We start from the raw sequence: 20,104 nt of genomic DNA, 5'->3' as shown, positions 1-20,104 counted from the left end.
TACGACCTTCATTCCTCTCTTGGAGATAGGAAAATGTCTTCTATTTTCTGCCTGTGCTGAGCCCTGTTCCCTTCCTAGGACTTCAAAACCTCCACAACCAAAGTACACTCATCTCCAATCCCAATTTCTATATAAAACCTTTGTGCTTCTTACGTAAAGGTTCACGCAGTGCTCCCACTCCACCTGGGCTCCGCGGGCAGCCTGGCCGCTCAATTCCCCCGACACCGGCACTGACTGACATCTGTGCCAAGCTCACAGCTCAGCTCCCAGAGGAACCCCATAGGGACCGGCCCCCCAACTCCAATCCACCGGTAGCCATTGATCTTTCAGAATTCAGGCATCTGCATTATGTTTCAATTTCGGTCTAAAACAGATACCAAGATTTTAAAAATACTGCACCCTACTCTGCATTTAATTAGCCTTGTAAAGGGGCCACGAAGAGAGTAACTGGCATCTCCAAAGTAATGACGAGTCTTCCAGTTTCAGAGATGGGATGTGTGGATGACTGCACAGGAGAACTAAGTGACACTCAGTAAAAGTAGTGAACAATAATTAAAGACTGGATTATGAGGTGTCAGTGAAACTCTAGTTAAAGAATTAAAAATATACAGCCAAGATCCAATAGACATGCAGACATCCTTGCAGGAGACGTCCTGGGGACTTATGTGGCCGAGCAGAGTGACTGCTCATGTCTCTTGTTTTTTCATTTTCATTATTATTATTTTTTTTTGGAAACAGAGTCTCACTCTGTCACCCAGCTGGAGTGCAGTGGCCTGATCCAGGCTCACTGCAACCTCTGCCTCCTGGGTTCAAGTGATTCTCTTGCCTCAGCCCCCCTGAGTAGCTAGGATTACAGGCACCCACCACCACACCCAGCTGATTTTTGTATTTTTAATAAAGATGAGGTTTTACCATGTTGACCAGGCTGGTCTCAAACTCCTGACCTCAAGTGATCCTCCCCCCTCTGCCTCCCAAAGTACTGGGATTATAGGTGTTAGCCACCATGCCTGGTCCCATTTTTGTTTTTTTAAGGGTAAGAAAGTAGGACATGAAGGAGCCCACACAACTTAGAACATTCCACTAACTGTGTTTTGTAAGAAACCATGAGGCTGGTTCTAAAGGAAACTTGACAACAGACTTAATTGATAAATTCTATGCTCTTTATTTCACTTATTTAACTGTAGGCTTCATTTCTGCTTAGTGACCAACAGAGTATATTTTGTACATCTCTAATATCTATACATCTGTATTCATTTAGAGATTGTTATCCATCTCTATGAAACTCTGTTTTTGCAATAAAAGTACCAGGAGAAAAGGTAAAAATTGACCAGGAGATTGAGCTAGGCAATGAGTATTTATGGTTAGGATAATAAACCACATCTACCTATCTTTACAACTCTGGTTTCTTGGTTCTCTTTATTCCACAGATTTATTTTCTAAATGAAAAGACTGTTAAAGTTGGGATTCATTTTATCATCCCCAGGACATGGGTAAGAATAGAATACTTGACTTTTCATGAAATGATTCAGGAGTTTCCTATTTAAAGAAAGTTAATAATGTCAGACAGTCTTTAGAACACTGGGTGTGTTTCTTAGTTAAAACTGAGCGAGTGCCAGTCACAGTAACAGCACGTGGGCACTGAGTCAGGCTCTGAATGAAAGAGGAACACGTGTTAACATTAGAAACTATAATTGTAGGTTCTATTACAAGAGTTTGTTTCCTGACCCTGGATTCAGGTGATAAGAGCCCATATTCAGAGCACACCATCATTTCTCCATTACTTCATGTCCTGATGAGCATAAGAGATCTTGCTTAAAACAAATGGAAGTTTCAATCATCAAATTATCAATAATAAACTTATTGATAATTCTTCCTTCTGGGCACTTGTCAGCCTCTTAAATTTCCTTAAGGATTAAAATGAACACTATAAAGTGATGTCCATGGTAGGGAAGGATTTTATAAAGGCCTCCACTTCTTTCCCATAGAAAAATACTGGTTCCTATTTCATGTCAACCACACTGGCACCATGATAGTAAATTACTTTGAAGGTTGGCTGGAATGCAAGAAGACAGTGAAGCCAGAGCCAGGTTCTTTCCTGTCTGTGAAGATCAGATCAGCTGACCTGGGGCAGAGCTTGCTGCTGTACCACTTGGTTGGTCTCCAGGTGAATATAAACACAAACACAGCCATGGGCCAGACCTCAAGGGCAGACATCAGAAGCCAGTAATTTCTACAGTAGCATAAGACACTATGATATGTCTGCAAACATTTACATTTTTAAAGCTCATGGATTCTTTCTGTGTCCAGCTCATTGATGAGACCATCCAAGGGATTCTTGACACTGTTACAGTGTTTTAGATTTGCAGAATTTCTTTTTGATGATTTCTTAGTGTTTCTGCATATTTTACCCATCTTCTTTTATGTTTCACCTACTTTTCCCATGAGAGCCCTTAGGCTATTAATTGTTTTAAATTGCAGGTCTGATCATTTCAAACCTCTGCCATATCAGAGTCTGGTTCTAATGCCTGCCCTGTCTCTTCACTGTGTTTTTGGCTTTAGTGTGCTTTATAATAATATGTTTAAAGTGAGCATGACAGACTGGGCAAAAAGGACCTAGTACTGACTCCAGGGGTGGTTTCTGTTCCTGGGCTTCCACTCTGTGGTTCTCTGTATCCTCCTGTTTCTCTGCATTTGGGATCAGAAGTTTGTCTATGGATCTAAGAAGATGGATCTGAGAATTGTTGATTGTTTGCAATCTGTTCAGCTTTTTCCTTGCTGTGAGGACGGGAGTGACAATTTGCAAGCTCTTTACATGCTGGACCAAAAACTGGTCTCTCATATTTAGATTTTTAAGGAAAAGAAAACTTGTTAAAAGAATGTTTATCATTATCCTAAACCGGTTGTCCAGCCATGGGATGAAGAAGCTAAGACTGCTCATGAGCTTTTAGCTGCAAAGTTCCTCACGGCAAAGCACAGATCCACATTGATATCACGATGGATGAAAATTGAAAATATTCCTTTCTGTTTATCTTTTTAATCCACAGAATTATGGCTTTTTTAAGAATGAATGATGAGCCATGTTCCTCCTGGCAAGAAAGTCCATTTCCATGAGTAAAAAGCACCTACAAGTCCACACAAAGGGTGGATGTGACAGCGAGGCTACGTATCCACATGTTGTTGGTGACTCTGAAATCCCAAGGCCAGTGGCTGGGAAGAGAAGGGAGGCAAGCAGAGAAAAGCAGGAGTAGTGTTTTCTTGCATTTCTGCCATGGGACAGGCAAGGAAAGTTCACTGTCAGGAATTAGCCCTTCTGTCTCTTTATAAGAGCAGTGAAGGGAGAAGCAGAGAGCTCTGGAGCCAGGTTGTGGGAGTCACGAGAATGTTGAGAGCCATGAGCCTGGCTGGGAACTGAGCTTGTTATAAAGCTTCCCAAAGCTCATCAGTGCTAATGCATTTCCTGAATTAGGGACCACAAAGACATCAGGAAAGGGGTGTCCACAGAACCCAGCCATATCAGGGCAACAATGGGAATGCAAAAGGCAGACAGATGGCAGCAGCCAAAGTCACGCAGGCATCTGCTCTCCATGGTGCCCAGATCTGGTTTCCTGTGGCTGCTGTAACAAATTACCATCAACCTAAAACAACAGGTATGCTTCTTCTCACAGTTCTGGAGGCCAGAATCTGAAATCAAGATGTAATATTGTATTCCCCTTGAAGGTTCTAGGGGAGGATCCTTCCTGGCCTCCTCAGGCTTCCGGTGGCTCCAGGCTTTCCCTGGCTTAAGGCTGCACCCCTCCAGTCTTCTGCCTCCATCTTCACAAGGTCTAGCCTCTGTTTCTGTGTCTTCTCCTCTTTTGTCTCTTACAAGGACACCTGTCATTAGAATTAACACCTCTTCCCTCTTCGTGCAGGTAATCCAGGATAATCCCGTCTGAGATACTTAATTTCATTATATTTGCAGAGCCTCGTGTTTCCAAATAAGGTCTCAGTCACAGGTTCTAAGGACTGGGAGGTGGATCTACCTTTGAGGCCACCATTCAGCCTGCCTGCTATACAGGTCATGTTTACAGTCTCCTAATCACAAAGCCTAAGACTGTAACTAATGAGGCACTACCCTGGCTGCAAAATATGATGACTCATCATTCACAATGACAAGGAGAGCTGTGTTCAAATGTCCAGAGATGGGACAATTTTACAGACGTATTCAGAGTGGATAGCTTCATGATTCCTTCCTTGCAACAGATGAGGAAACAAGCAAAGGAGATGATTGTTCTGCTGTGGAAAGCTCCATGGCTGACCGTCACAGATAAGGGCTTTGGCAGTCAGGCTTTGGTTTCTGGTGTGCTGTAAAAACTAAAAAAACCGTAATCAACCTTTTACTCACCAGCACATTGACGGTGCAGCTCATGCGATTTTCCTTGTTCTCATCGTGCATGATGGTTCTATAATCCAAAAGTCTTTCCATCAAGCGCACAACGAGTTTTACAAAAGTTTCTCCTGTTTTGGCAAGGTATTTATGCTTCCTGCAGTGCTCCAGAAGGCTGAAAAATAATTATACACACCTTGTTAATCACACTCAGAAAAAGAAACTCAATGGAGGTGCAATTTTAAATATTTTCCATTATTAACACATTTTAATTATTTCTGGTCTACAACGTTCATTGTAGTCTAATTATGGTCTCCCCGTCTCTATATCTCTCAGACATAAATGCCACTGCTAATCAACACTTACATTTTATCAAATAACACTTTGTACTGTTCGTCTCCTCTGCCTCCTTCCACTTCATGATCCAGCTTGGTGATGATCTCATTTTCAAACTATAATTAAACAGAGGAAGCGTAAATAATCAGCATGGCAGGTATTTCATTTTATGACTTGAGTGTCAATAGAACATAAATCGGCAAGAGAGATCATCATAGACGGCGTCCCCCTGCCTTTGAAGCCTCATTTCATTCAAGAGTTACCAACCCAGAACCCCTGGAGGTTTCTCTTGATCCTCTGCCACAGGAGGACCTTTCATTTCCTTTTCTGGTTAACGGAGCCTGAACCAGGGGAAGAAAGACAAGGAAACTGTGAGGGGAAAAAAAATCAAACAGCAGCATGAAAACGTCTCAAACTTCATCTCTACACACACGTAACATCTAAAATAGTTCGTTGGTTCCTGAAACTGAACAGATGGTGTTTCCCCTGCCAGTGAAGAGTTCTCGGCAATCTGAAAACATCCTAGGGCCACTTAGCTGCTATTCCTTGATAGATCCTAGCGGAATACCTCAATCTGGCTGAAAAACATGTTCTAAAGAGTGAGAGGAGCAATGTCCCTAAAGATAAACCAGCAGGCACCGCAACAAGGTCCATCTCCAGCCTATCCTCCATCCCCAAAGCTTCTGATTAAATTTCCTGGGAATCAGGGTGCAGAAGGGTTGCCAGTACCAGCTAATTGTTTCTCCGATCCATACTTTTAGAAAAACTCTCAATTCTGGGGAGGTGCAAATCTCTAAAATGTCTTCAAGTATCTGATCATTAACAATGGACATGTTTTCCCCATCCTCACTGTCCAGTTCCCCATCCCCGGCAGAGTTCACAGCCACCTCAGTACTGGGACTCCAGTCAGGTGACCAGCCATGTTGCAGGGGTCCCTGAGCTTACCCATCAATTTGTGCCAGCAGCAAGGAGGGGCTGAGAGAGTGTTTGTTCTCCTAAAGATGAGACATCCAAACCTGAACTGAAGGAAGATGGACAAAGGAAGAATTGTAGAAAGCTGGATTCAGGGTCCAGAAAGCAAGTACGCTATGGGCACTATGCAAGGGTCCCCAGGAGCTCTTTAAAGCCATGTTCAATCACCTCCTTTCTCAGGCAACATTCCTCAAGCTGCCCGCTGTTATTACGATCCCAATGGAAGCTAAGCTGAGTGAGAGGAAGAGTTTTTCCTTGGTCATTGCTCTAGCCAGCCCTGAGACCTCAAACGGTACCTCTGATGGGCTAATGGAATGAATATGCTGTGTGCACATCAGCTATTGAATACAGCTGGTCTTAGACTGGATCAAGGTGGAGAGGGCTTAATATGTCAGCAAAGGATTGGTCCAGAGGGTTGATAAATCACAACCTTCATTCTTAGCCAAGCCCAGTCCAGTGATGAACACAGCTCATCCGGAGGGCCTGTGACAGACACTGTGGACACCGGGGACTTGGGGATCCCCCTGCAGAAGCAGCTGACTGTGGATCCTGAGAAGCAATAAGCAAGGAGTGGTAAAACCCAAGGAGGAGCCTCAAAGTGGACGCAGATGCCTTGCCTGTCCTCAATCAGTACACACTGCCCAGAGCCACAGCTGTATCACACGGTACAGATGAAACACAGGCTTTCAGGCCTGGAGAGAAGTATTGATTCTTGCTGGACATCAAGGACTCAGCAACATCCCCAGAACCTGGACCTTAGCAAATCTCTCCAATTCTCTTCTTGATCTTCTCCATGGTCTCCTCCCCCAAATAAACACTTGTTTTTGATTCTGTCTGGCCTAAGAAGTTCAGGGATTTTAGCAACATATACAGATGGTTCCACTGAAGAAGGAAGAATTACTTGCGTTTTTTCCGCCTGAAATCTCACATTAATGATTTTTTACTGTAAAATAACAACCTTTTGATACTAACCACTACTATCCTGGTCTTTACAGAAAAGGAGTCTGCGAAAGGCAGTTCTTTTTGAAATCAGATACAAGGGAGATCACTTGGTAGTGGCCCGAAAGTTGGCATTTCAAGGCAGCAGCATCTCCCAGACGGTGTCATGATGTGGACAGTCTCCAAAGACTGAATGTTTGATGAGGGCCGATGCTTCAGACAAATGATGAAGATGCAAAATAAAATTCAATTTAATAAAACATGATTCAATTCCATGTATGTTTAATGGGTGCAGATAATACGAAACATATAGAGAATGCAGAGAACCGTGCCTTCTCCTGACGTGGACAAACACAGGCATTTAAACTCACTCATCACTGGTCAGTTAGAAGGGATCTGAACGTGGAGTCTAGGTCACGAAAACTGCATGTTTTCTCTGCTTCCACCTAAATCTAGCTGTCACAAACACCGGCAATGAGGAAGTTACAGCTACTTAGGTATGCTGCTGATCGAATTTTGACTGATGAACTTAATGCTTTCTGAAAAGACTGGATGAATGCTAAGTGAACCACACATAGCTGATTCTAATTTTACTAACCCTACTCCACACTAGGTAACTTACACAAACACCTGGACCCGCTATTCTATTTATTAGCAAGGATTCAATACCAGAGATCCATAGCTAGCCTCTAATTCCAGGATTCTCAATAATTTTTACAGAATGCACTTGAATTGATTCGCTAGTGTGCTGTGAACTGTTACCACAATCAGAATTAAACGATCCTGCCCCACTAAACTGGAGACAGTACATTTGCTGATAGAGCGGAGCTGGTTTTATAAAAACCATGCTTATCATCTTCCTTGTGAATGCACACTGGTGATTGCAGCAAGGTTCTCTATGGCTGGGATAAAATTAGCAAGGGTTTACTGTGTTGCTCAAAAGGGGGCAGAGGCTCACTCACGTGATAAGCAGAACCATTCCATTTTCTTCTCTTTTCTGAATCCCTAATATTGCTACAAAAATATCCACAGGGTGTCTAACTTAAAATACTGAACAGAGAGTCTCTAAGCATCTGATACCAGTAGCCCTCTGAGAACATGAAACAAGAGAACACTTAGGAATAGAAGGCCTTCTGGAAAGTTCTGTTAAACTGAACGTGACGGAGTCGGGGGCTGTGTTCGAAGCCATATCGATGTCTTATTGATTCAGTTAACTTAGAAAGGAATCACTGCTTTTGCCACTTACTGCCACAGTTAACCATAGGCTATTGGCCCCTATTCGAAAGATCGTGGAGAGAAGGATCCCAAGAGCGGCTAATCCAAAAGCCAGTTATATTTGGTTTGGAATGCCTAATTTTTGTTTTGGGTGAGATGTACTATTCTTACTCTAATGCATCTATAGTTTTACGCATCTATAATGTATATGATCAGCCTGCACTTTTCAGACATCCAGGACCATGCTTTATATAACAGAAGAGATCTGGGGTTCTGTGGGAGCACAGCAGGAAGCTGGACCAGGGTTGAAAGGTTTGCACAGATCACTCATCACCTTGTCGGAGGGCTCTGAGGTTATCACGAGCTGGCTGACATCTGAAATCTATGGGCATGGCCTGCTAAGTACATTAGCAGAAGGGCTCATTTGACCCTTTATAAATAAACCTTAGTAGACTTAGTAACTCTTTGCCCAAAATGCTCTGGTTTCTCCCGTATTTAAAGAAAAAAGGCTCCAAAGACACTGCAGGCAGGGGGCATGGTGTTCGACCACCTCCTGGTTCCAGAGGTCACCAAGGAATCAGACTCTCCCTGCTTTCTCTCCCTTTAGACGAAACTGGGCCAATCTGATGAAACTGCCTAACGACACCTTTCCTCCTGAGCATTTGCAGGAGGAGGTGGGTGGGAGAAAGTTGCTGGGCTGTACTTGGGTGGAAAACATGGCTAAGAAGATGTAAGTGGCAAGCTTCAGCAGAGAGAAGCTTGTTGTGAGAAGCACCTCACAACACTTGGGGCTCCAGGCACCCATGCTGACATCCTAGAAGTGACTGCTCCCTCCCAGTCTGTCACTCAGCCTTGAGTCCCTGTGCTCAGACACACTCATGTTTTTCTGTAGAGCATTCCTCTTGCCTGACCACACCGTAAACTTAATTATACACTTAATTAATTGCTGGCACTTCATCCCACATTCAAAAGCCTCCACATCCTCCTACGTCCATCAAGCAGGGGGCTTGCTGACCCTGGAGCTCTTTGAAACACTCTAGAGCCTGGAGGACCCAGAGACAGTGACTTTGAACTGCCTGGCTGGAGAGCGCTCATCACCTTGCAGACACCTGAGACAGGTGCAGCGGCTCCTTATGTCCACATGACACAGACTAAGGAGTGGCTTTGGGGCTGCATGCAATTCCAGTGGACTCCAGGAACGTGGCCTCAAAGTGAGTCCTGTTTAATTTGGTTAAAGGGGGTTATGAAATTTTGAGATCTCTGCTGGAGGGCTTTTAAGAATGGAAGTCAATGTAATCACAGCTCCTGGAGTCAAGGATATTGGTTTCTGTGGCCTGTCCGACCACCTTTGGGTCTAGATTCAATGAAACAGAAGCCTCTTGTGCCATATTTCCTCTTAAGAAGAGAATTATTTTGAAATTGAAAGCAAAAATAAACAAACCAACAAATAAAATCTCAGTGAATTAAAGAATAAACAAGATAGAATTGCCAGCAAACTTACTCACACTCCTGTTCCCGTGGAAAATACATTGGCCTTTCCACCGAGGGGCAGAAGCCGCCGACATTCACCCGGGCTATTCAATTACTGGCTCCGGTTACCGGCCTGGGCGCGTGAAGGGATTATTCAAACAGGAGCTCGGCAACACTGATGACACAAAGATTACTCACGTTCTAAGACTGTTACAACTAAATGGGAATTTCCAGAAGTTGTGGAGCATTTTACTGAGCCTCACAAAGATGACAGAAAATAGCTCCGTGATTGAAAATATTATTTTTGCTGGGCAGCCTTTTCCATTCCGTTTTTATTAATGGTCTATGGCCCATATGGTCATTTGCTGCAATTCTCAGCTCTCAGTTCTGTATTTTCCAAGGCCATAACAAATGAAATTCTTTAAAAAGATGCCAGGAGGGAATTTAAAAGTATGCTTTTTATTATGAAGCAAAATCCGGTATGAGGGTGAGACTTGGAGCGCTGTCCGTTGGAGGGCAGGGTTCTTGGTGAGGTAGGGAGAGTCGGTTTAAGGCCAGGGGAGGGGTCATCTCCTGTGACCAAGGGCAGGCTGGTCCCAGGTGGATGGGATAACGGGCATGAAGACCCCAATGCCTCCCCACAGCTTCCATGCCAGCTTATCAGTCCCGAAATCACTCCCTAAGTAGGATCTCTCCTTTCAAACAAATGGAGATTCCTAGAGTCCCGAGTTTAGGGGTAAACCTGCTACTGTGGATTGGGGTGGCGACAAGATGAGGGGGTGGCCTGAACACAGTTGTGATGGTGCCTTGAGGAGTTGGCCAGCTGTAAGGAAAGGGGACAGAGAATGTGTCCTCAGGCACCAGCACAGGAAGCAGCAGCAGGGGGGGTAATTTGAGAATGGGTGGGGCATTTGGATCATAAAAGATTCATAGAAAGTGCTGGGAGAGCCAGGATGACCACAGGCAGCTGCAGCACTCAAGAGATGCAAGAAGCAGAAGAGATAAGAAATGGGTTTTTGTTGAGGAGCCGCAGCGAGTGCCTTAGGTCAGCTTGACAGAGCTGCTCTGGGGAGGTGGCCGCGAAGCTCTGCAATGTCCTCCAGATGGAAGGTCTCTGATGCGAATGGCAGTCCCCTGTGAAGGGCCACACTCTGGCAGGAGCCTGGCCAGACAAATGCCTAGGAGACAGGAGGCCCCCGGATGTCCACAGTGGCCTTGAGTATGGACAGGGCAGGGAAGTGGCACAAGAGTGTCCAGCAATGTAGGGGGGTGGCGAATGACAGTGGCCAAAGCGCTGGGGCCACCCTATAGGCATGGCTACGGTGGGCATCCGCTGGGGCTTCCCACATGTGTCCCTGCCTCCCGGTACTTGGAGTATCTATACTGCAAGCAGTAGGAGGAAAAGAAACCCATCCACAGGCAGCAGCATCCTGGCTGTACACAAACAGGGAAGAGACGGACGAGAGGCAATGGACCCAAGAGCGTCATGCAGCGTCCAGTCACTGGAACGCCTTCCTGTCAATGCACCAGAGCTCTGCTATGGCTGTGGGAGCAGCCTCCTGGAGGCCAGCAGGCCTCAACAGAGGCCAGGGGAGCAGCCCACAGTGAAGCATATGACTTTAAAGGGAGGAGGGATTTCTAAAAAGAACTCAAGACCACTGTGCACATCCAGGGCCTCCTATCTCACAGGCTTCTGTCTGGCCCAGCTCCTGCAGGGCACAGCCCTTCACAGGGGACCTCCACTGGCATCCGGGACCATCCAGGGCCTCCTATCTCATAGGCTTCTGTCTGGCCCAGCTCCTGCAGGGCACAGCCCTTCACAGGGGACCTCCACTGGCATCCGGGACCATCCAGGGCCTCCTATCTCACAGGCTTCTGTCTGGCCCAGCTCCTGCAGGGCACGGCCCTTCACAGGGGACCTCCACTAGCATCCAGGACCATCCAGGGCCTCCTATCTCACAGGCTTCTGTCTGGCCCAGCTCCTGCAGGGCACGGCCCTTCACAGGGGACCTCCACTAGCATCCGGGACCATCCAGGGCCTCCTATCTCACAGGCTTCTGTCTGGCCCAGCTCCTGCAGGGCACGGCCCTGCATAAGGGACCTCCACTGGCATCCGGGACCTTCAGCCTGGAGCCTTCTGCAGAGCTTCCTCGCCACCTCCCCAGTGAGTGCTGCCAAGCTGACCTAAGACACTCACTGCAGCCCTGGACAGAGTGTCACAGGCCACAAGGTGGACATGGCCCATGAAAGGATGACACCATGCCACGCCATCCCACCACCAAGAGAGCCCATTCAACACATGGACCCTGGAGAAAGCAGGATAATTTGTGTTCTTTCTTGGACAAGTGGAGACAGGAAAGCAGCAGCCTCTTGGGGAGGTGTATGGGCAAGAACATTCTAATGAAATGCCCTCTGCTGCAGCTGAAGAACATGAGAGCAGAAACTGGGCAACGTTAGAAAAGCCAATTTGTAACACATGCTTTTACAATTCCAGTAATGGTTTGGTGTAGTTTAATCTTGAGTAAAATAGCAGGTTTTTCTTCTGATTCCAGCAGGTCTCCTCTCGACTCCAATTGTAAGAGTAAAATACAACCTGGACATGTATATTATTTCATATTTCACAAAGAGTAGCATATTAACAGCTCCACTCAGAAAGGCATAGCAACCTTTACAAAATGAGCTACATCGTGGGTTCAAAATACTAATGTGTTATAAAAATGAAACCCCCTAATGTCTTCCCCTCACTCCATTAGGTTTGCACATCTGCTGTAAAAGTGGAGGCAACTGAAGCCCTTGCTGACGTGACTAATAAGGTGAGATAACTGGGCTTGCGGCGGATGAGCTCAGCAGCAGCCAAGCATCCCCAGCCCAGGAGCTCAAGGATGGAGAAGCAGGTGGGGCCAGCCCTGCACCAGCGTGCCACCCACATGCCCATGTCACCAGTAAGAAATAGGGACCATTCCTTGTGCTTCAGGAGGATCAGCTGCGAGAGACGAGCGGAACTGGAGGCAGCAAGGGCTTAGGAAATGTACATAGAGCGAGTCAAGAGACAGATACTGTGGCCCAGGAATAATCCTGGACTAGTGTGACGGGGATTGTGTGAGGAGGACTGATGCTGCAGGTGAGACAGAGGGAGCACCGATGAAGCTCCACAGCCTGCTGCAGCAGAGGCCAGGGGAGCAGGCAAAGGCCAGGCCCATGTGACCTGCAGCCAGAAAGCCCAGCGACAAGGAGACCGGAAGAGAAGGGGACGATGCTGCAGGCTTGGGGCGTTCCAGCTCGGAAGCTGAGGTGGCACATCCAACAGAAGAAAATGGATCTTTCCCAATCACAGAAGAAGATTAACATACAAGAGAGATTTGAAAAAATAATAAATGTTAGCTTTTCTGCCTTTATTTGAAAGATCTTTAATATACGCTATGCTTTGTCTGCAGAGGTTAAATCAGATGACACCACAGATCAACGAACAGTTCAGGTGGCTGACCACGCTCACCTTCTTGCGGGTGAATCTGTGTCTTCGTGCTTATGCCTGAATTACATAGATCCAAGCAAGGCGTGGTTCATGCTAGTGAGCAGTTTGTTGCTTATGAGATGGATCTCAGTGTGCCAACTACTTCACGGTATTACTCAAAAACAGTTTGGTTTTCTGGAAAGGTGTCTCCTGACACTGGGTCGACTTTGAAGCCCCACTGGGGAGACAGTGTTTAAAATGGCTGCACAGCTTCTGTGGCTCTCATTAACTTCAGACCATTCCCAGCAAACCTGGGACCCCTGCAAACTGGAGAAAATCAAGCGCTTCCTCAGAAGATTGTTTTAAGATTTTTTAAACCTATCACAAGGCAGCCAGGAGACAAAAAGAATGTGAGGGAGAAGGGGAACAGGTCAGAAACCAAACTCTTATTTGTCTTTATTCTAACTGCCCTTGACCTTATTTTGACCCTAAGACTGCTTAAAAAATGACAAATGAAATAATGTTTTAAACACTTTTGATCTTCGTTTTCTGTGCTAGTGACATTTATCTATAAAAATACACTTTCCCCTTTAGCCTCATTCTTTAATAGCAATTTTTCACAAAGTCCTTCTTTGGGCTTGATTTATATAAAATTCAAAAAGTCAGATGAATTTTCTGCCTAGGAAAAAGCATTTAAATCACAATTCGTACTTCCAAGGAGTCGGCAGTGAAACTGGGGCCATGGTGTAGTGCCGGTAGCAATGGAGCTGGGTCAGACCTTATGGTACTAATGTCAAACCATTTGGCAATAATGTCAAAAGTTACAAAAATATTTGAAATCAGCAATTACATTTTTGAGAATGTATACTGGGAAAACGTTCAAAATAAATTCAAGCTATATGCATGAATGTGTTCACCGAGCAGTTATTCACAGCAGTGAGTCTGCAAACAACCTACATGTCCAGTTACAGGGGATGGATGAGAAAATGACAGTTAACTTTAAGGCATCACTAATACCACGGTTATCATGCTGTAATGTTAAGGGAAAGTTCTTTGATATACTGTCAAACAGAAGGAACATTAAGAAAAATATCTAGGTATAATATTTACAATGTTGTATTAGTGCAGTCTTTGTACAAAGATTTTGCACATATGAAGACTGATGGTGAGCCAGAGGAAAACAAAAGCTGTTCTTTTGAAAACGAATTGTCTTTACCAAAAGTAAATATAGAGAGATCTTCTGCTACCATAAAAAAAAAGAGAGAGGAAGGACAGAAGGAAGGGAGGGAAGAAAGAAGAAAGGGAGGGAGGGAGGAAGGAAGAAGGGGAGGTACTAACATTGCTCATCACAGCGCAGCTGACATTACATTGGAAAGTTAAACTAAAGCCCTCTCTGCTGTCCAACAGTCACCAGTCACCGTATAAAAAACTGCCTAGTGGAGCCAAGTGCAAAAAACAAATAATGAACTCCTGGCCCGGAGTTAGGCTCCTCTGCACGGGGTTTCCAAGCACCGTCGTGGGCGCGTGGAGGGTAAAGGAAATGACCCCAGCAGTCGGACTGTTCATCTCCTGTGTGCTCCTCCCGGCTTCGGGAGTAACCCCGAGGAAATGGCCATGGTCCTGCAGACACTGGGGACTCAGCCTGCAGGCTACCACCTGCATTCCACGAACTCCCATAACAAGGTGAGATTCCAGCTTTACGGGAAGAGCCGCATCCACAGCCGCCTTCTATGGTGCTGGGCATCACGCTAGTGGGTGTGCAGGTCTGATTTTCTTTCATTCTCACAGCACGCCCTTCTGGTAGATTCCATCTCATGCCAATGTTACAAGCTTGAATTGGAGACTTAAAAGATGGTGAGTGACTTGCTCAAGACCCAGATAACAGCTGGCTAAGCCCGTGACTCTCAGTCTCCCTGACCTTTGTATCTAAACTCAGCTTCTACTCCCAGTGGAGACGGTTTTGGTTTCGTATCCTTTTCTGTTCTAGGAAACAGCAAAATCATTCTTCGTGGATACTGCCTTCATGTGACATGAGGAGGACAACCAAGGAAAATCTATAAATTACTCAAAGCTCCCTTAAATGACAACCTTCAGAGATGGGTCAGGATAACATACCCTTTAAAATTAGATCCCACTAACGTCAAACTGTCTTGATTGATGAAGTTTTGATTTTCTCTCAATGTAGGAATTTTTCTCAAATTTCCATGTAAAATGTTTACTATATTGACTTACGTGAATTGCTATCATAATTTTCAATTTTTGTTTTTTTTTTGAGATGGAGTCTCGCTTTGTTACCCAAGCTGGAGTGCAGTGACAGGATCTTGGCTCACTGCAACCTCTGCCTCCCAGGTTCAAGTGATTCTTGCCCCCCCCAGTAGTTGGGATTATAGGCGCCCACAGCCACACTCAGCTAATTTTTGTATTTTTAGTAGAGACAGGGTTTCACCATGTTGGTCAGGCTGGTCTTGAACTCCTGACCCCGTGATCTACCTGCCTCAGCCTCCCAAAGTGCTGGGATTACAGGTGTGAGCCTCCATGCCTGGCTTTTTAATTTTAATTTATTTATTTAGAGACAGGGTCTGGCTCTGTGCCCCAGGCTGGAGGGCAGTGGCATGATCACAGCTCACTGCAGCCTTGACTTCCCTGACCACAGGCGTGCACCACCATGCCTGGCTAATTTTTGTATTTTTTGCGGAGACGGAGTTTCACCAAGTTTCCCAGGCTGGTCTCGAACTCCTGAGCTCAAGTGATCTGCCTGCCTTGGCCTCTCAAAGTGCTGGGATTAAAGGCATGAGCTACCACATTCAGTCCACTATAATAATTTTTAAAGGTATCTTTCCACTTGGGCTTCCCCCAGGTCTCTTGCAAAGCATCATGGCCAAACCATGAATACACTTAGGTGAAGTCAGAGCATGTGGACCTGTGTGTGTATGTGTGTGTGCATGCACATATGTGTATATGTGTGTATGTGTGGCGATGTGCATGTGTATGTGTGGGTGTGGGTACCAACCAAGAATACACAAATACTATACTTATTTTCTTGGGATTCAGAAGGAGATTTTGGTACTTCCTGAGGTTAAGTTATACAGCAGAGTTTGTCCTTCATAATGTTACAGTATGTTCTGAGCACTTTTTATATATTTTCTTAGAGAAATTTTCTTCGGTTCCATTGCACAGGCAAAAGACCAAGACATACACTTAAGAGAATAAAAGCAAAGACTTTAGCTTTCAAAATAACATAATTCTGCAATAAGTAGCCAATCTGAGAGAATATAATACACGATATTTGATTAAATACTCTACAAGAGCACATCCCAAGAAGTGGGAGAAAGAGACTTTTATCCAGGGTTTAATGTGTGAGTAAACCCAGATTAAAAGAAGAACTAAAAATTGAGAATAATCCTCCTGAAAGTTGAGTGCAAGGTATGATAAGCTTCTTCAATAAGGAAAATCATAGGCTTTTTCTCTCAAGATGCAGGAAAATGTGTGTTCCACTGTAGAACTGTCTACAAATTTCTTTCAAGGTTTTCAGGTTTGTCTCCTCCATGTCCCCAGGCCACTCACTACACATCTATGTCCTTACCATTTGGAAGCTTCGGGTCGAATGGAATTCACACTGCATCATATCAAAGAAGATGGGGATGGTGGCTTTGCGCAGTTCCGTCTCAGGAATTAATGTCATTTCTAATATCGGACCCACCATTTCTGGAATAAACTTTATCTTGTGTTGACCTTGGAAAAAAGAGATAAAGTAGTCAGAAAAAAATAAAACTAGAATTCTAAAATGGATAAAACAACATGACGACACAGATCACAGACTTTGAGCAACGAGATCCTGAAAATGTGCATCTATTTCTTCTCTGCAGACGACGATGTTGAACTTTCCTAGCCCTTAGTATAAGAAGTGGCCTGTATTTCTCATGTTATAGGTGAAGGTGTTCAAAGATTCATGCAATGTAAGCCTCCAATCATGACTTCTCTGTCAGAGAAGATAAACACTGTTTTATAAGTAGCCAATTCTATCAGACGGCTGAAGGACACAGGCAGCTGATTCCCAGTTCGGAATGGAACAGGGGCTGGGAGTAGGGAGTCTCAGCCTCTAACTCCGTGCCCAGTGACAGGAACAGGAACTGACAAATGAGAGAGAGCAGATGGTCTCTTGGGTCCTTTTTATCTCCTGCATCTTAAGAAGAGGAGTTTAGCACTTGACACCTCTGTAAATAATGCAGAGTGATTTCCGTAACATTCCGAATGACTCCAATCAAAGTGAATCAAGCATCTGAGTCTGGCATCTGAGTCTGCAACCCTGAAAACAGCAGCGATTCTACCTACCTTTTCCAGCTGTCGCTTGATAGGAAAATGCTTAAAGAACTACTTTATTAATCTCATTTCACCTCTCTTCTTCCAGTTTTGATTTTTAAAGCATTCACAAAAATGTTTATCAAAAGTTTTTCAAATGTGACTAATGGTGAATATGAACATATTAGCGAGTATGTACAATCTGCATGACAAGCCCAGGAGAAAGCATCATGTCGCTGAGTTTTCACGGTAACCTTGTGATGGGTACCTCCTTAACCTGTTAGACAGACAAGGAAAGTAAGCTGTTCTGGGAGCTGTTCAGAGAAATAGAGGAGCAGGACTTGAACCTGGGTCTGAGATTATGAAGGCTTAGCTATGACCCTCATTTTACAAATTCCCTCCCCGTTTGCTTATCTCAGGATGTTTGCAGGGCACTCGGACCCCATCCATCTCTCTGAAAGAGAAATTGTTTGAGCTGTCCACTCCCATATTTATCCTCTTTAATTGCAAAATGAACAGAGAGGTCGGTGATCTGCCATTTTGATGCCCACTGCTGAGACATTACAATTCTAAAATAAGCCCCCAGAAAGTAGAGACTGGCTTCTTGAAAGCACTCAATTTATGTTTTTAATTTCAAGGGTTTTTGTTGGTATTTTCTTGGTATTGTACCTTTCTGGGCGTTTGTCTCTGACTCAGAAAGATGCTAACCCAGGATCACCATCGAGAAATCTGGTGACCGGGCAGAGCAGCTGGCCGTTGGGCCTGACATGGCGGCCAGCCCCTCCCTCCTGCTAGTTGTGGGTTGGCTGCCATTGTGCCCACCCCAGCCGGGGACCCCAAACTCTGTTGGTGCGTCGCTGCTGTACTCCTGAGGACCAGGGCAAGCTCATCAGGAGCTTGAAGTGAATCAGGCAAGGTCAGAGACACGGCAGAGCGGGGAAACCACAGCAACCAGCAAGCTTCCTTCACTGCCTGGACTCTGCACCTTGGGAATGAAGCTCCTGGAAGACTCACTTCTAAAAACCAGGCTGCAAACCTTAGTTAACCTCTGATGAAACTCAGAGGCAGGTCCCAGCAAAATGGTGGTCTTTTAAAAAATCAACGAAATATTGATTTTGTTTTCATTTCATCCCACTGTAACTAAAACCATTTCATGTCCAACACATACCAGAAGAATGCCCAAGAAATTAAATGTTTGAATAAAATATTTGCAACATTTTGTTGTTAACGCCAGCAGTGTATCCCGAGTTAATCAATCTTACTAATATTTTCACACAATCAGGAAACTAAATTCTTCAGTTTTCTTTGCAACTCAGCGAATGCAGGTTTCTGCAAAAAGAATCAGTAAACAAATGCAGCTATGATAACTATACCTAAGAAAATGCATAATCCTCATCATTAGACTGAACTGCTTTTTACTGGGTGGACGTACGCACGATTTAACCTTCAATACGGGATCTAAATGTAATTAACATCTGATTTTTCACTTCCACTAAATAATTCACATTTTGACTAAGGCTATCAGTGTACCGTTCTCATCACTTTCCCAAATGGTTGAGGTTTCCGAAAGGCCTGTAACTGCTGCAAAGCATTCTCTTGAAAACGCGATTATATCCCATCTCTCAGGTGACACTTTCCTTGTATTATGCTTAAAAAATGTCAAAGCCAATGTTTCAGAAAACAGATGATGGTGACAGCAAGTTGTTCATCAACCGCAATTTCAGTGTCATAAAGTTCTGTCTGTCACCAGCAGGTTTTATTGCGCCAAGCTGGGAAAAACATATAAAGCAATAACAAGTGGTTGGCGATGCAGGAACTGGGAAGAGAAGCTACCAAAACGACAGTGTCTTCACCTTTGACTATTACAGAAGACACACTGGCCTGGAGCTGCTACTGGGTTCTAAGGATAGTGACATCCCTGGGGACTGACTCTTCACAAACCAATGGTCCCCCAGGTGAGCAGGAGTGGGTGGGGATGTTCTCTGGTAGACACCTTTTTTTTTGACATTTGCATTATAAATTTCCCTTGGAGCATATCTTGCTCAAATTTAACAAAGAACTCAGATTTGGAATCAGTGAGGACCAAGGTCACGCCTACAGTGTAGACTTAAAGAAAAAGAGGACGCAGCCGGGCGTGGTGGCTCACGCCTGTAATCCCAGCACTTTGGGAGGCTGAGGCAGGCAGATCACGAGGTCAAGAGATGGCGGTCAACTGACCAACATAATGAAATCCCATCCCTACTAAAAATACAAAAATCAGCCAGGTGTGGTGGCGCGTGCCTGTAGTCCCAGCTACTTGGGAGGCTGAGGCAGGAGAACCGCTTGAACCCTGGAGGCAGAGGTTGCTGTGAGCTGAGATCACACCACTGCACTCCAGCCTGGGCGACAGAGCAAGACTCTGTCTCAAAAAAAAAAAAAAAAAAAAGAAAAAGAGGACACACTTTTTGAGACAAAGGAAGGTAATGAGAACATTTGAGTTCCAGTCCTTGCTGGTCTCATTGCCCACCTAGAATCTGCTCCAGCTACAGAGCACAGAGCTGTTTTCCCTGGGAGCAGCATCTTCTTTTCTCACCAAGCCAGGGCCTCCCAGTCAGTATCCCCCCGTGGGTGTTTAAATTACCTCTTGCAATCACTGGTGTTCGAAAATCCAGGACATTAAACATAGACTTATCCCAGCAAAATCTCTGTATACACAAGAGCAGGCAGAGCAAAAAGTTCCACCACCCAGCCAAACCCATTAGGCCACCTTGTACATAGGTTTTCATGAAAAGCACACAGTTTGCCCAGCCACTAAAAAACACCCATGAAGGGAATCCCTGCATGAAAAATATCCCAAACCCAACAGAGCAGATAAAGATCTTGCTCCAAGCACATTCGTTCTGCCTGGCTCGGGTCTTGTGCTAGCTCCAGTGTGCTGGATGTAATAAACAAAATGTAAATCGAGGCGGCACAGGCGAGGAGATGAGGTGCTCCGGCGGGCTGCCGCACAGAGTTCGCTTTGATAAATAACTCAGGAGCTGGGTAAATAAGCACATTTTCTCCCCTTTTTTTTCTTA

The 20,104-nt window shown here is 45.0% G+C and overlaps 1 protein-coding gene across 4 annotated transcripts in view; it reads right to left on the bottom strand.

Moving 5' to 3' along the window:
• Positions 1-20,104, bottom strand: part of DOCK1 (dedicator of cytokinesis 1) — a 543,687-nt gene that overhangs the window by 79,927 nt on the left and 443,656 nt on the right. For all 4 annotated transcript variants that reach the window (XM_035269471.3, XM_035269473.3, XM_035269472.3 and 1 more), the window contains exons 33-35: positions 16,333-16,481; positions 4,733-4,818; positions 4,385-4,541 (exon numbers count right to left, since the gene is read on the bottom strand). In XM_035269471.3, the coding sequence (XP_035125362.1) occupies positions 4,385-4,541; positions 4,733-4,818; positions 16,333-16,481 (392 nt within the window). The remainder of the gene's footprint in view (positions 1-4,384; positions 4,542-4,732; positions 4,819-16,332; positions 16,482-20,104) is intronic.

Source organism: Callithrix jacchus, chromosome 12 (assembly GCF_049354715.1).
Source record: "Callithrix jacchus isolate 240 chromosome 12, calJac240_pri, whole genome shotgun sequence".
NCBI lineage: Eukaryota > Metazoa > Chordata > Mammalia > Primates > Cebidae > Callithrix > Callithrix jacchus.
Note: the sequence above shows the minus strand (reverse complement) of the source record. Positions and strands in the feature narration are given on the sequence as shown.